At 38.5% G+C, this 16,429-nt stretch overlaps 1 protein-coding gene across 1 annotated transcript in view; it reads left to right on the top strand.

Moving 5' to 3' along the window:
- Positions 1-16,429, top strand: part of CDH8 (cadherin 8) — a 377,151-nt gene that overhangs the window by 209,653 nt on the left and 151,069 nt on the right. Inside the window, exons 5-7 of the mRNA XM_003801316.1 lie at positions 2,450-2,617; positions 6,572-6,759; positions 9,881-10,134. Of these exons, the coding sequence (XP_003801364.1) occupies positions 2,450-2,617; positions 6,572-6,759; positions 9,881-10,134 (610 nt within the window). The remainder of the gene's footprint in view (positions 1-2,449; positions 2,618-6,571; positions 6,760-9,880; positions 10,135-16,429) is intronic.

Raw genomic sequence — 16,429 nt, 5'->3', positions numbered from 1 at the left:
AATTTTCTTTAATTTGGAAGAAATTTCCAGGAATTCTTCCACTCAAGAAACCTGAAAGGTCTCACGTTTAGACTTCATCTCATCAACTTTCTAGGAAAAAGTGGCTGCATTCTTTAGGGAATTATCTCATTTTCTTTTGATTATTCAAAGCGCCACATCAAATTCGTAGGTCCAGTGGATGATTGTAATTGGTGAAGTCCTTGGAATGTGGTGGTATAAGCACTTGGGAATGTTGCAAGAGGAAAATAATCTTCTACTCTTTCCTGTTGAAAACTGGAGCCACAATGAAAATATTTCAAATTACGAAAATAGATTCATAGCAAAGTAGCTATCTTGGCATCTCAGCATGCTAATATGATGAGGTTTCCTTAATGTCAGTTATACCTTTTGCTTATTTATTCATTTATTCCCCCCTCAACAGAGCCTAACACTGACCCAAATTTGAAAGGTCAGTTTATATCTTGTTTTGTTTTCTTCCCATTTTTGTTTCAAACCATGTGGTATGATCTCTGAGTTATATTATGAGGCAATCAAATCCTGAAACAAAGCATTGTATTCAAAGATATTATTATATTGCCACAAATAAGCAGGGTTATCCAGTTGAGTTTTTCCTGAATAGGAAACCCTGATGTGTTAATAAAACTGATGTCAGCATCTAATAATGTATGTGTTAGAACTCACAGCTCTTCTCAGCGCCTGCTCACTGCCTGGGTGGATTAGATTTCCCTGGCCACTTTTATAACTCACTTGCTGCTCAAATGATTCAGAGCCTTGAACTCCTCACAAACTTCTTACAGACAGATGATTTAATGAAAAGATATGAATCCCAAAAACCAGAATTACAACTCCAGAAATGGCCAAGAGAATGGCTCATCTTGAATCTGAATTGAACATTTATGGTGCCCCTAGGAAAAGAAATGAATTAGGGGTAAATTATCTTTAACCTGGATAGTTTCCCTTCATCCATTCAATAGGACTATCCAGGCTAGTCACATAATTTTTATTATGGATATTTAGCCATATGGGGGGCATCTTCTGACATAAAGTTTGATAAAAATGCAAGAAATAGAAAAATGTGTTATCATTATATCAATATATCTATATCTATGTATATGTTGTTTGAAATGGGAAAAATTGAAATAGCTGCAGTATCTACCAATGTGAAAATGCTGAAGCTACTTAGAGTTTATTAAAACAATGAAAACTTGTGCAGCTGTAGCAAGTAATGAGGTGAATCTTTATGTACTGACAAGAAAGGTTCTTAAAAACATCTTTTGAGGGGTAAAGAAAGTTTCAACAATGTCTGTATTATGATCATACTTGTGGTTAAATATTGGTATACGAAATTGGAACTAGTCGATTAACACTTATGTGCCCCTATGGAAGGAAAACTCAGCAGAAATCAAACAGAGGGAAGGGGGAAAATGGGATAAATTCATACCTGATATGTGCAATGCACTTATCCTTGGTGAAGGGCACACTTATAACATCAACTTAAAATGTACAAATGCAAATGTGTAACCAAAATGTTTGCACCCCTATAATACTCTGAAATATGCATATGCATATAATAGCTGGGGATTTATGCACACCAAAATACCAGCAATATTTATCTATGAAAAAATGATGGAAGCATGAGAGGGCTAAATAATGCTCAAAATAACTTTAGACATATTGGAGCCAATTTTGAATCTTTAACAAGAATTTTAAGTTGATAATGAAACAAAGATCCACAGGCCCACGTGAAACCCTGAACACAGAGCAGTGATGATTTTCTTGTACTTCATGTGTTTTATCTGCTTTTTCCACATCTTCCAAATTTTGCTAAAATACTTTTGCAATAGAGAAGCTGTAACTAAACAATTAAAATAAATTGTTCAACTATAAATGTTTCAGGATTTAGATTCTTGGCTATATTAATTCTGAGTGGTGTTTTATTCATCTGAGCTGCTCTATTCATACACTTCTTTCTTTTTTCTCTTTAATGTATGTGTGAGCTTCAGAATAATTTATCTTTGACCTCTGAGCCTTCAAGCTATTTGTATATTTACTCCTCTTGTAGGAGAATTGGGGCGTGTGATGAATTGTAGGATTCTTTCTCTTCCAGGGCTTTCCTGGGTAGATGAGGCTGTTTTATGATTTGTACTGTAATTTGGTAGATATGGCATTCAGTGTACTTTCTTACGTGTGTTTTTGCAAGTTCTTTTTTATGTATTATAAAAAATATTTTTATAAGTTATCTACAAACTTCTATGACTACAATCTTTCTTAGTGGTTAAGACACCAGACAGACACCAGTTAAGTGTCAAAAGAACACAGAAAATTCTCCGAGTGAGGATTGATTTGTGCACTGTGTGTCTGTGAACACGTGCATATGTGTGTGATTCACACATGGGTTGCTGAATGAGCTCTCTGTCTGAAAGTTATTCTTCCATTTTCCCCTCCTCAGCAATCATAAAAACTGCCCTTCCCAACATGGACAGAGAAGCCAAGGAGGAGTACCTGGTCGTTATCCAAGCCAAAGATATGGGTGGACACTCCGGTGGCCTGTCGGGGACTACGACCCTTACAGTGACCCTTACTGATGTTAATGACAACCCTCCAAAATTTGCACAGAGTAAGTGGATTTCCTGCACTGGGTGAGAATTTAAATATGAAGTTTCCAATTGATTTTATATTATAACATTCAACGGCATTCAGAAAACTGATAGCAACTGTTGAGTGCTTATTATATCCAAGGTATAGCAATTCGTGTGTGTGTGTGTGTGTAACAGCCAACTATGTTGTTATAATTTTGGTACTGAACTTATCCCCACTTCTTTTCAAAGAAGTTGAAAATATTCCCAAATACCAAACATATAATGACAATTAGAACCAGCATATCTGACTGTAAGTGGTGTGGTTATTTTTCTTTCGCACAGTGTCTCCTGTTAAGAAAACTTGAGAGGATGGGGAAAATACAGCTCAGATATTGCTGTCATTTGTTGTATAAAGAGACTAACTCTCTAGAGTCTGAGGTGGGGAAGGCAAATATGTGGTACTCTTGCTACAAAACATACACTCCTCCTTCCTGTGACTGAGGGGATATCAGTAATCAATGACTCTGAACTTCCTGGCTATAGCCATGCTGTGCCTTAGAAACCCTCCTATTCTGGACAGTGACCGTCGGTGAATCAGAAAGACAATCATTTGCCAACCTTCTTGGGCTCTCACAGAACACTTCTCTTCTGAGCATATATCCAAGTAATATGGCAGAGCGATGGTTTCTTAAGTAAAGCCTTACTGACAGGGGGTCTTTTGAAATGAGATATGAAGGGTGAATAAGATTAGCTGGAACAAGGTGAAACCAAGGGAAGGAAATGGATAGTAGAGATGTTTGAAAGTGGTCTGTCTATGTACTCAATCTTTTTATATTCTACCTATAAATGAGATCAGGCAGTGGTTTCTTTCTCTGTCTGGCTTATTTCACTTAATATAATGTCCTCTAGGTTTATCCATCTTATTGCAAAAGACAGGGTATCCTTTTTAAAGGCTGAGTAATATTCCTACATGTGTGTATGCGTGTGTGTGTGTATGTGTGCATGTATCTGCCTGTGTATGGCATGTGTGGGCATATATGTGCCTGTGTGTGTGTATGTGCCTATGTGTGCCTGTGTATGTGCCCCTGTGTGTGCCTGTGTGTGGCGTGTGTGCCGGTGTGTGTGCACATGTGCACACTATGACTTCTTTGTCTATAATCTGTCAATGGATTCTAAGGTTGTTTTAATTTCTTGGCTTATATGAATAATGTTGCAATGAATGTGGGGTGTGGACATCTTTCCAAGGTGATTCTATTTATTTAAACATCCTATTGTACACTGTAAGTATATACAATTATTATTTTTTAAGCCCTATGGAAGGATGGTGGATGCTATGTTTGGAAATGAAAAGAATTTCACTGCAGCTGAAGCGCAGAGGGCCAGGGGAGCACAGGGGCTAGAGAGTGAGGTTGGTTGGCAGGAATTAGCTGCACTTGGAATTGCAGGGCATTTTAAGTACCGTGATCTTTATCACAAGATCACTGTCAAGCCATTAAAAGATTTTAAATTGTAGATTATGTTATACTAGGGAAATCAGGAAGAAAATCTGGCCTTCGTTCAATATTTTCTGTTTTGCAGCCAGTTAAAGGAATTATTTGCCACCATTCCTGTAGAAGGGGATGGTAAGTTTGGCAAACGAGAGTACTTGCACTGGGTGTGGAGAAAAGTGTATAGGTGTGATAATGTTTGAGTTAATAATGACAAGAGTCTAAGGACAGATTGCATTTTCATTTAGGGAAGATAGGTTATCATATTTCTGACATGAGAGAGTCAATGAATGCAGGTACTCTTTGCTAGGGTAGGAAGTACCAGAAGATCATTGGTGTTTGTAGGGATAAGGAAAAGAGAGGAGAGATTAGAGATAAGAGAGAGAGAGAGAGAGAGATTGAGATTTGAAAAAACTTAGAAAATGACATATTTGGGGTATCTTTGAGAATTTATCTCCTGAAATTCCAAGGTAGAAAAAGATACAGCAATTGCATTTTCATTAAAATTTCAGTATTTTTACACCTAGCCTGTCATAAATCAGGCAACAATGCAACCCTTTAAAAAAATTATAGAATGAAACAGCATTTCTCCTGCCCTTCCCCCCACTCTTTTATTTCTTTTTCAGTCGCCATTACAGTTAATACCATAATAGGCAACATTTTTCTCAGAAAATTATTGTTTCAGTTCAACACAGGCAGATGAGTTTCAGAAGCCTTCGCTTTCTTAGAGGTAATAACTATTGGGTATGATCTGATTAGAAGGAGAGAATAGGAATAGATAAAGGACAATTCCATTTGCTGGGACTCCCAAGGCTCCCCCAGGTAGGACTGGTATCAAGGGGAGGCTGACTGCTGGCTTATTTATTTAATAAGCATTCCTAAAGGCATAATCTCAAACCTTACCTGGAATATAAAGTTTGAAGGAAATGGAATCACTGCACCAATTATGAGAGAACTGGGAGACTTTTGCTTGATAGGATGATTTTCAGTACCTCCTTTATGGCAAAACTATGTGGAAAATGTTTTTGTTCTCTAGTCCCAAAGCTTCATGATTCCAAGAGACATTTTATTCCGTTATTAAGTAAAGTTGTGTGAGGGCTAGAAGATATCTTACTCATCGTGTAAACTGATCCTGTTCTGTTGGGTAAAATGAGCCTTAGTTTTATCCAAGAGACTCAGTGATTGAGTTCAAACTAGAATTAAGTATTGTTCTCTAGTTTTGATTTTTCTCTTTGGGTTTATAGTTCATTGAATATTTATTTTTCCCTTGTTGTGGTTTCAAGGGGACTAAAACTTCCTTATTGTCTGAATTGGAGTTCTCCAGAATCAGACAATGAGATAAGACTTTGTAAGTAGTTTAGCTTAAAGATGGTTCCATAAAAACCAGGGGGGAAGTGAGAGAAAGAGGAGGGTCAAAAAATGTGCACTGTCAAGCTCGCTATCCTGTGAGTGACTGGAGCTTTAATAAATGGGGGGAAGTCTGGGCCATACTTAAAAAATAAAAGAAATAAGAAAATGTATCCTACCCCAGGAAAGAAGAAATAGAATTTTATATACTAACTCGTATGAGTCATTGAGGGCTGTTTCTGAAGGGGCATTAATTCCCTGGTCATTCTGGCCTGACATGCAATGGGCAAAATGGATTCTGAAGGCCAGAAAAACCCTCAGGCAAAGAAATGCAGCATTTGGCAGTTACGTGTAGGGCAGGTCAGGTGTGCACTCTGTAAGGGCTGGGGGTTGTGATTAGGGCACCATCAATTTCCCTTCCTCCAGTGAAAGTGAGTGGCACCAATATAGCAACTAAAGTGATTAGAAAACAAGAGTGACTAAGGCCACTAATTAGTCACATTTTACTGCCCCTGTAGGAGAATGCGTATATACTGCAATTGAATTTTGCCTCAGGAGTTTCAAGGTAGGAGTTTGGTCTTCAGAGCAATGAGGACTTTGGTAAGAAGAAGAGTGTTTCATGTGTCTGAACAGCTTGCTACAGGGCACAGAAGAACTTTAGTAATTGGATTTTATCAAAAATGGTCTCTAAGTCTGTAAATATAAAAGTAAGTTCAAAAGTGACTTTCAGTGTGTTACACATTGCATCCTTCTGTGCTGAAATTAGCTTGATATTTTATGTTGGGCAACAATGAATATCCCTGCAGGCAGTCAGTGTGATTATACAACAAACTGGAAAGAACTCACATGCAGAGACTCACTAATATCCCGATATAACTGCTCCAAATATATACTTGGTAAACATATGGTTGAATAAGTTCCATATCTCAGAAGAGTCCTGAAAAGAGATCACTCCCTCTCCTGGGATCTATTTGTCTCTGACTCAGTTAAGAGATTGCACATTACAGAAGGGAAAAGGATATTTCTGTCTTTTCCATCCCTGGAGTGGTAGCTCTATCGAGTGCCCAGAACAGGGGCAGTGCTCAGTAGATAGCTGCCAAATGAATTAGTGAACTGGTGGAATGTGTGCAGGGCTAACTGTTTCTCCTCTTCTATAAGGTCTGTATCACTTCTCAGTACCAGAAGATGTGGTTCTCGGCACTGCAATAGGAAGGGTGAAGGCCAACGATCAGGACATTGGTGAGAATGCGCAGTCGTCATATGACATCATTGACGGAGATGGAACAGCACTCTTTGAAATCACCTCAGATGCCCAGGCCCAGGATGGCATTATAAGACTAAGAAAGGTAAGCAAAGGAAGATTTTTTCATCTTCACAATACCCGTGTGAAACTTGAGTTTTAAAGTTTAAGGGGGGTGGGTAGACTCTTTGTCCAGATGTTAGAGCTGGCAGCTACTAAGCTTTTAGCTGGATGCCCAGATGACGAGTGGAATCTTTATAGGGCCTCCAATCTGTTGGGCTTTCTTCCCATTTCTGCTGAAGCTCTGGTAAACAGTCACCATGGTGGTGCTTGCCTCCCTTTTCACCATTATTTCACTCCCCATCTGTGCTTCTAGTGCCTTTCTAAGCCAGCAGAATTTGCTCTATCCTTGTACAGGGCACACCAGTTATGTGGGGAAGTCAGTTTTGTGATGAAGGTAGCCCTCAGCAAAGGGGAGAAAAATTGGTGCCCAATTACTATTGTTTCAAGAAACTCTTCTAAGTCGTGTTAGTTCAGGTCTGTAAAGGATTCTCAGTTGCCCACGGAGGTGGCAAGATCCATGATTTTTAGTCTTTACCTATAAAATTCTCTTCAATTTTGGAACTCCTGCCTCTTGAAATATCTTTCCCAACTATATCAGAGTTTCTCAAGTCCTCTTTGAGGGCTGTGCTCTTAAAACTCAAAGACCCCCCCCCAAAAAAAAAATTAGATTCAGTTTTCATAGCTCCGATGCTTGAAGGACAGGGCCAACTCTGCTATCACTGGACACTCCAGACTATGTGTCAAAAGTTCAAACATTATGAGAAATGAAGCTAATGTCTGCCTTGATTCTGGTTGTGGGGCCACTTAGAGAAACACCTACCCTAGTCTGAAAATGTGTGACAATTTGAGACGGCTTCTTTTGTCATCTAGTTTTTTATGGTAGATGTGAATAATTTTGTGCAACGTTCTCTAATTGTATTTCTAATCATGAAATCTACATTCATCAGATATGTATAGAACACAGTTCATTATTTTATGAGCACAAAGCATTTTTAAAAAAAATTCTTTTATCCTCATTGTGATTATTCTGTTCAGTATTGTTCTTGATAACTTTGTCATGAAGTAGGTCAAGCTCATTTTTAAATAGACTTGCTTGTTCTTGAATAAGAAGATAGACAGTGGGCCACAATACTGGGAACCAATAATTTTTCCCTCTTTCATGATCAGCATTACATTTATATGACTCTACAGTTACCATCTGGTCACATCATGTCACACAGATACCTACTTTGATTGGTCCTGATCTTAAAATCTCCTGTTGAAGTGTTATTAACAGTGGTAACCTGTGGTTTTGTGGATACACCTTTACATGAAAAATAATTTTAAAAATCAATGTTGATAAAAATACAGATGCATTTAATTTAACTCTCTGTTTAGCAACATTATCTTCAGAGCAGGATCCTGGTTTGAGTTTAGTATTAAGAGTTGCAAACTATTTTAAAACTCATGTTTGAAATAGAGTACAGTATAATTACATATGAGTCAATTATTGAATAACCCAGAGCCACATTTTCCTCGGCTAAAAATCCCTAATGTCATTTTTATTGTTATTATTAACTCCTATCTTTTGTTGCCATAAGGTGCTTTTATAAACTGGAACAATTAGCCATTTGCTGTGTTTTTATTCACTGTTGTTCATAAACTTGGAAGCATATACTGTGCACCTTGATGCCAAGAAACACATTTATTTTCCTCTAGAGAACAATATTTAAAGAGTTGTGTTTCTACAATTTATGATCCCTCTTTTGTGTCTGATAAAGTTCGAAGGACAGTAGACTATGTCTGGATATATTGTTTTTATGTTGAGCTAAGAATTAAGCAGAACATAATCTGTTATGCTTGACAATGTTTCTGAAGAATTTTAAACTGCAAAATTGTTATAGAAAGGTGATTGGTAAAATTGTGAACATGCTGATATTGAATCATCTATTCATGGCTGCAAGTGCCTAGTAAAGTCAGAATAGAGAAGTTGTGCAGGCCTTGTTTACTATAAAATATTGCAAAAAAACAAAACAAACCCCAACAAATCCCATTAGATTTAAATTCAAATATAGAAGTCAACACATCATTCTGTGATAAGAATATATACTTAAGCTTGCAAAGGAGTTTTGGAAGAAATGATGCCTGTTTGTGTTCTAGTTCCTTATAATTTGAAAATAAGTGCTGCAGACTCAAAATCCTGTTTCTTAGGGGAAATTGCCATGCAGAAGTAAACGATCTCTTTGATCTTTGACAGGCTTGCATCCTTGAAATCTGAATGATTGTTGAGTTTCCCAGAATTAGACTGTAAGAGTTCTGATGCAGCCAGGCTTCTGGTTTATTTAAGGGACTATATTCTTTTACCTCGCTTCTTTTATCTAGGTCATTGACTGAAGTCACTCCGACTTAATTTAGGTGATTTCAGATTGCTTTCAAACGGTTGGTGGGAGCACCACCGTACTCAGTTATCTTCTTATACTACTCACTTCTCCATCTTTTTCTAAATATCAACAGAAGTATGTACCTATGTGTCTGCACCCACCTGCTTCATAGCAGAGGATTCATAATAGAGATCTTCTAAGAATAGCCTGAAAAATAACAAGCCTCATTTTAGCCATATGATCAGTGGAGTAGCAAAGCTTCGTAAGTGAAATAAGAAACACCCTTTGTTGGGATTAGTTCTAAATTACGCTTTATATGTCTCCTTGGACTAAACAATGATTATTTCTGGTTCTTTACATTTCACACACTGTTGCAGAAATGATAAAATATTCTTTCCCGATAGAGATTGCCTTCGATGCTGCCTTATCTCCTACCAGCAGAGGCCCGATTAACTGGCTGATTAGTATGCAGGTCAGGCTGTCACTAGTAAAATTTTATTATGACTCTGAAGTGAAATTTTGATGGCACAATTCATGACTGTGAATATTTTGTGAATTCCAAGTGAAATGAACAAAACAAAACAAAACAATAGGAGATTAGATTCACTGAGCTTGTATAATAAACAGATATCAATAAATGCCTGTAAAATTTACAGGTTGAATCTGGGGGACTGGAGAGTGATCCCCGGAAGGCTCACCAATGGGCTGAAATGCACATAACTTCCATCCATCAGCATTATCCTCATTTGTTCTTGCTGCTGCGGTCATTAGTGGGAAACATTCATCTTTGTCATTTCTTAACAGCCTCTGGACTTTGAGACCAAAAAATCCTATACGCTGAAGGTAGAGGCAGCCAATGTCCATATTGACCCGCGTTTCAGCAGCAGGGGGCCTTTTAAAGATACGGCAACAGTCAAAATTGTTGTTGAGGACGCTGACGAGCCTCCTGTCTTCTCCTCACCCACGTACCTCCTCGAGGTTCATGAGAATGCCGCTCTGAACTCTGTGATTGGGCAAGTGACCGCGCGTGACCCTGACATCACTTCCAGTCCTATCAGGTATTTCTCTTTTAAAAGGAATATGGGCTACTGCACGTGGCAAGCAAATCAGTATAAAGTGCAATTATGTTCTCTTCTCTGCAGCTGACTTTGAGACTTAGGCATGCAGGACCAAAGCGTTTTGGTCAGCAGATGCTCTGATGTGCATCCACGAGCATGTTCACGTGTGTGTGTGTGTGTGTGTGTATGCATGTGCAGATGTATGCCTACCAGGTGCTACAGAAAGAGCCCAGAGCCAGGAACAGCAAGAGAAGTAAATCTATTCCAGCTCTCAGAGAGCTCAAGAAAAATGCAAAGATGCAAATGTCTTGCAACACAGTTGAGTGGATCTTTTATTTTTATTTGGTGCTTGTTTATGCTTTTTATTATTTATTTATTTATTTTTGTTTATTTGTTTTGTTTTAGCCTTGGGAAAGCATTGCCAGTTTGTCTTCTCTTTTGACAGTTACAGTGAATTGTATATTAGAATTTAGAGGCATAAGACCATTGTGTCAATGTATTAAAAGGCTCCTATCTTATTTCTGTGTTTGGTGTTTGGCTTTGAAATTATCTTTTTATCACTTCATGGACGTTTCTGATAGGTCAGCATATCTGGTTTGGTGTTCCTTAAAAATCGTTCTCTGCCATTTCAAAAATACTTTTTGTTTACACTTTCTCTGCTCGGATTCATTTTTTTTTTTCTCAGTAGGAGAAATAATCCTTTTTAAAAAGTTTTTCTGCCTTTTTCAGAGATATGGCTGAATTCTATTTTTTTTTCTGTTGAACTGTACACATCTTTTTTCTTTTGCCCATCACCCAAATGACAGTACAAGTGCTCAAGCTAAATAACTTCCTTCCAAAAGCACAATGAAAATCTATAACTTGTATACTGGTCTCTAAGGGTGGAGTGTTAGGGAATGATGTGTTTGAGTGTACATTTCAAATATTGTCTTAGTAATATTTGTTGGACAACGAAGAGGAGAGAGAGAGCACTAGATGGAGAAATACACTTTTGAAGAATTATATAGATAATCTATGAATTAGATGTCAGCTTGTACCAAACCCTTTCATTTTCCAAGTCACAGGTATCTAGAGCAGACATCCTTCCACTTTCACTCTTCAGGGAAACTTGAGATGAGTGAAGTTTCTGCAGGTTTTTTAATTTTTTATTCACTTTTTTAAAATGTACTAAATTCCCATTAGTCATGAGGGTGCTGGAACTGTGAGGGTGAGAGCAAAACCCTGCAGAATAGCAGTGCCCCAAATAATTGGAGTTTGTACCCAAAAAATTACCTTCAGATTCAGAGCTCCCCCTCTGTTTGAGAACACAAACCAATTCTAATCTCAGGATGATTAACAGAAGGGCAGCCTGTGAGGATACAAAGAAGATTTCTGCAGAAGAATCCAACGTGGAAGAAGATAAAATTCCACCCAGGACTTGGCAGAATGGTCCATTGGCCACTCACAGTTCTAAAGGGACAGAGCCAACTATAGACATACACAGTGTTTCTTATTTGGCTAAGAGAATGGTATCTACCAATGGGTCAAGTGCAGAGTGCAAGTGTAGGAAGCATCTAGAAAAATTTATGTGGGCATCCATATCCTGATAAAGTACTGAAGTTGTGTAATGGATTTATGCTGGAATGCTGTTCTAGAGAGGGACAACAATATTTGTCGAATGAGCAAATCTGCTGGTTTTCTGTTACTCTATTTCCTCTGAAAGAAACTCGAGAAGGAGCAATTGCCACTTTCTTTGCATCTGGAAACATAGGACAGAACGTGAAGGGAGTGAACAAGATGGGGTCAGCTGATGGACCAGCTGGGGGTGGGCAATTAGCTCGAAGTTTCTACTTTTGTTCGCCAGGAGTGCGCCAGGAGTGCATCGCTGAGGAAGGGCTCAGGAGTTTGCCAAGGCAAGGACCCTGAGGGGAAATAAGGGTCACGCTTCCTGCATGAAGGACTCAACTACAACTCAGACTTTGAACTTCACCTTACAAATGCAAATAATGTAACCTACGTGTATGTACCCTCATATCAACTCATAATAAAAATATAGAATTAAATTAATTGTAGAGAAAAAATGCCATAAATTTTGAATATGGCATGTGCAGCTCCAGTGGGAATGAATCTGCTGGCCACAGACATATTCTTCATCATTTAGAGACGAGATTTGAGGAAAGTTTCATACCATAGTGAAAATAACCTTGAACAGGCAGAGCTGGGTTTAAATCAAAGTTCATAGTTTCTCCTGGGTTTTGGTGTGCATTACAATCTATTCATTATGCGAATGTAGAAAGGGGTATTTACTGATGATAATTCCAGCTCACAGGGAATCTGGTGCTGATTCTCTCTGTAGTTAATTGTTATTAATATTCCTCTTGCTGTTATTATTATTGCTATTGCTGCAGGAAGTATGGGGACCGAAGACCCCATTCTTGGCTTTTTTTTTTTTTTTTCTTATTGTCACTGGTAGGAAAGGAATGCATGGAGGAAGCTTGGGGCTGTTCAGAAATCACTGTCCAGCTTACAAACATTTCATTTTCAGGTAGTTAAAAGGGATTTGAGGCTGAGTTTCCTGGAAGAGAGGAACAGAGGCACATCTGTACTTCTGATGCATGTCAGGCAGGTGCTAGTTCCTGGGCATCTCTGGGCCTCCCCGCAGAAGGGACAAATACTGTTTCAAAGCGTTTACACCAGCCTTTGATGTATCATTCAGAAGGTGGGCCCCGTGCAGTTCTGATTGGAGGTGAATTGGCTCCATGGATGAGAATATAATTTCACAGACTGCATTTTTCAGCCTCAGTTTTGCAGACCTTCACTCCCTCCTCCACCCCAGTCAGGTTAAAGAGAACAGCTTTCCTCTTTCTGTGCACAATTGGTTAATTTGAGTAGAAAATTTTATTTCCTGACTAGCCAGAATAATGCATAGTTCCTTATGAGTGTAGCAAACAGATTTAGAGTCATTTAACCTTTTAAAACAGAACTAGAGGACATGGATATTCAAGGAATTACTAGGCAACAAATAGCTATGCATTATTTTCTCTTTCAGGCTGTTGTATTTTATATGCTGACAAGAATGTATCCATCTTTTAGGATTATGTTTAATTTGCCATCCAGCAGGAAATAGGCGTTTATCACAGCATCTGTCATATTAAAACGCGCAGTCATTTGCTGGTTGGTCAACTTCTCGTGAGGCTCACCGTGTTAGAGCACATTGTCGAGCTAGAAATATCACATGTTTTTATATTCTTAAACCTATATTTATATTTGCATCTGTATCTATATGTTTGTTTATTCCCTTGCAAGGGAAAATGAGCCAAATCCAGAGTCTTCCCTCTCACTTCCAGGAACATTAATTACATCTTCTTTGTTTCCTGAAATATGATGTCTTTCCGCAACATGGAATGAAATTGTGTAGACTATTTAAAAGATGATATATTTTGAGTTTAGGGAGACTAAGGTTTAAATCACATCACTGTCTGGCCAGACAACGGTGTCTGGAATTCTCTGAAATTCAGTTTTCTTATCCACATGGGATAATATCATTTTCCTCATAGGGTTACTGTGATGATGAAGTGAGGTTATCAAATAAAATATGCAGTAGTTAATACAAGATAAGCCAGCACCACTGTCATATCCGAATGCAAATTAGGAATTTATTTTGGCAGATACTTGTCTGGTAAAGGTAGCGGACCATGTGCAGAATGATCTTTAAGAGTTACATGTGAGTTTACTTTACCTCGCTTAAAGGTTGACATATCATTTAGTTGAATTTGCTTCTGCTAATGTTATATCATTACTAGTGAGTGCTTACTATGCATTAATGACTGTGTTACATACACTTATTTCATTTACTCACAACCATGGAAGACCATAAGTATAGTCAATATACCCATTTAACAGATGAGAAGACTGAGGGGGAAAAAAGGCTAACTTGCTTAGTATCACATAAATATGAGTAGAACTGGGGTGCATGCCTGGGTTTCCATGATGATACAATGACCGTTCTTTACCCCCATAAGGCAGTCTCTTCCTTTTCCTTGTGATCACTTAGCTCTAAATGTGTCTATACAGTTTAGAAAGACTTAATAGGAGCCATTTTAATTGTAATAATAAACTATTAATTCTCCAAATGGCATAATCAAATCTAGGATTCATACTAGGAAAGAAGGAAAATAAACTATGTCTGTGATGTTACCAGGAATACGGATGGGGTGTTCCTTACTCATCTGTCTAGCCACTTGGTATGGGTTTGTTATTTTCAGCTATGAATCATTGTGATGTGTGAGGTGAAGGGAGAAACAATGTTATTTTTATTTGATGAAGCAGACATTGTGCCAAGCTCCTATTATGTACTATATCATTTAAATCTCACAAGAGACACCCAAGGAATAATCAGCATAATTTCAGCTTTATGGAGAAGGAAATCTAAAAGGATGAGCTGCCCATGCTTGGTGATATAGCAGGTAGATTCAGGACCAGGATTTAAACCCAACTTTTGTCTTACCAGGAGCCACTGTGTCTGCACATGCTCTAATAGGTTATGGAATCTTGAGAAGAGTTAGAGGGTAGAAACTGATTTTTATTGAGCTCATACTTTGTGAGCTCATACTTTATTGAGCTCATACTTTGTGACCTCCAAATTATGTTACATGGTATAAATTATATTTAAAGCAAAAATTCCTAGCCCAGGGCAAGTATTACAAGTAAGTCACTGCTTTCAGGTAAACCTTCCATGGCTCATTGTTTCCCTTCTGAGTAAATTTATTGCAAATGTACATTGGGCATCACTCGAGCTGTGAGATAGTATGCGATTATTTCTAAGGTAGGCATTTTCTGTTTCATTTCAAGCATTACTGCATGAGCTGCTTAGATTACAAGTGGGGCTGATGGGCATCCGGCAGGCAGAGTAGGAGGTGGAGATCTGACCATGGTGACCACACTACTCCCTTGTCCTAATTCCTCTCTAGAATGTAAGTGCCCACTCAAAGCAGTAGCACTGCATTTTTTTTTTTTTTTTTTGCGACTGATGTTATGGCATTTTTATAATTTATCTCGGTTACCAGCCCAGTCGCTAATGAGCTCTTTTGAAAGCACTCCTTGCAGTCATGGTATTCAATGATGCTACAACAGAAATATTTCATTCCGTAATGACCTTGGTGTTAATTTGGATGGTTGGCTGTGTATCGATTGATTCCATCTTGCAGTGGACTCCCACTTTTTGCAAGAACCTCACTTGCATGTGTGTTTTAAGAGCACTTAACATGAGATCTACCATCTTCTAAGACTTATGAATGCACAATATAGTAGTAATAACTGCAGACACATTGTTATTTAGCACATCTCTAGAACTTGCTCATTTTGCAAAACTAAAACTTTATGCCCTTTGATTAGCAGCTCCACATGTTCCCCTCACAGCTCCTAGTCTCTGGCAGCAGCAATGGCCATTCTCTGATTCTTTTAAATCCGATACTTTAGATATTTCATATAAGTGGAATTAGACAGGCTGTGCCCTTTTGTGACTGCCGTATTTCACTTAGCCTAATGTCCTCAACATTCATTCCTGTTGTTGCATGTTTTTAAAGGCTGAATAGTATTCCATGGTATCTGTGTATCACATTTTCTTTTTCTTTTTTTTTTGTTTTTAATTGCAGTTTTGACTGAGGCTGGGTTTGAACCCACCACCTCTGGTATATGGGGCCAGTGCCCTACTCCTTTGAGCCCTACAGGCACTGCCCCAATATCACATTTTCTTTATCTATTTATTAGTCAGTGAAAATTTAGGTTGTTTCTGCCTCTTTGTTGTTGTAAATTCAATTCATGTGGGGATGCTAATGTTTCTTCAAGATCCCACTTTCAGTCGTTTGAGGTAGATCCCATTCAGAAGTGGGACAGTGGAATCATACGATTGTTATTTTTAAATTTTTTAAATTTATTATCTATAACAGCTGCATCATTTTGCATTCACAGCAGCAGTGTAGAAGGCTGTTGTGCAGGACTTAATATTTTTAAATAATTAAAACTTGGGGCTCGGTGCCTGTGGCTCAAGTGGCTAAGGAGCCAGCCACATACACCTAAGGTGGCGGGTTCGAATCCCCAGCCCGAGCCCACCAAACAACAATGATGGCTGCAGCCAAAACTTGGGGCTCGGCGCCTGTGGCTCAAGTGGCTAAGGCGCCAGCCACATACACCTAAGGTGGCGGGTTCGAATCCCCAGCCCGAGCCCACCAAACAACAATGATGGCTGCAGCCAAAAAATGGTCAGGCGTTGTGGCGGGCGCCTGTAGTCCCAGCTACTTGGGAGGCTGAGGCAGGA

Source organism: Otolemur garnettii, unplaced genomic scaffold (genome assembly GCF_000181295.1).
Source record: "Otolemur garnettii isolate 467f Iridium unplaced genomic scaffold, OtoGar3 scaffold00207, whole genome shotgun sequence".
Taxonomy (NCBI): Eukaryota; Metazoa; Chordata; class Mammalia; order Primates; family Galagidae; genus Otolemur; species Otolemur garnettii.
This window is presented reverse-complemented; position numbering and strand designations above follow the sequence as displayed.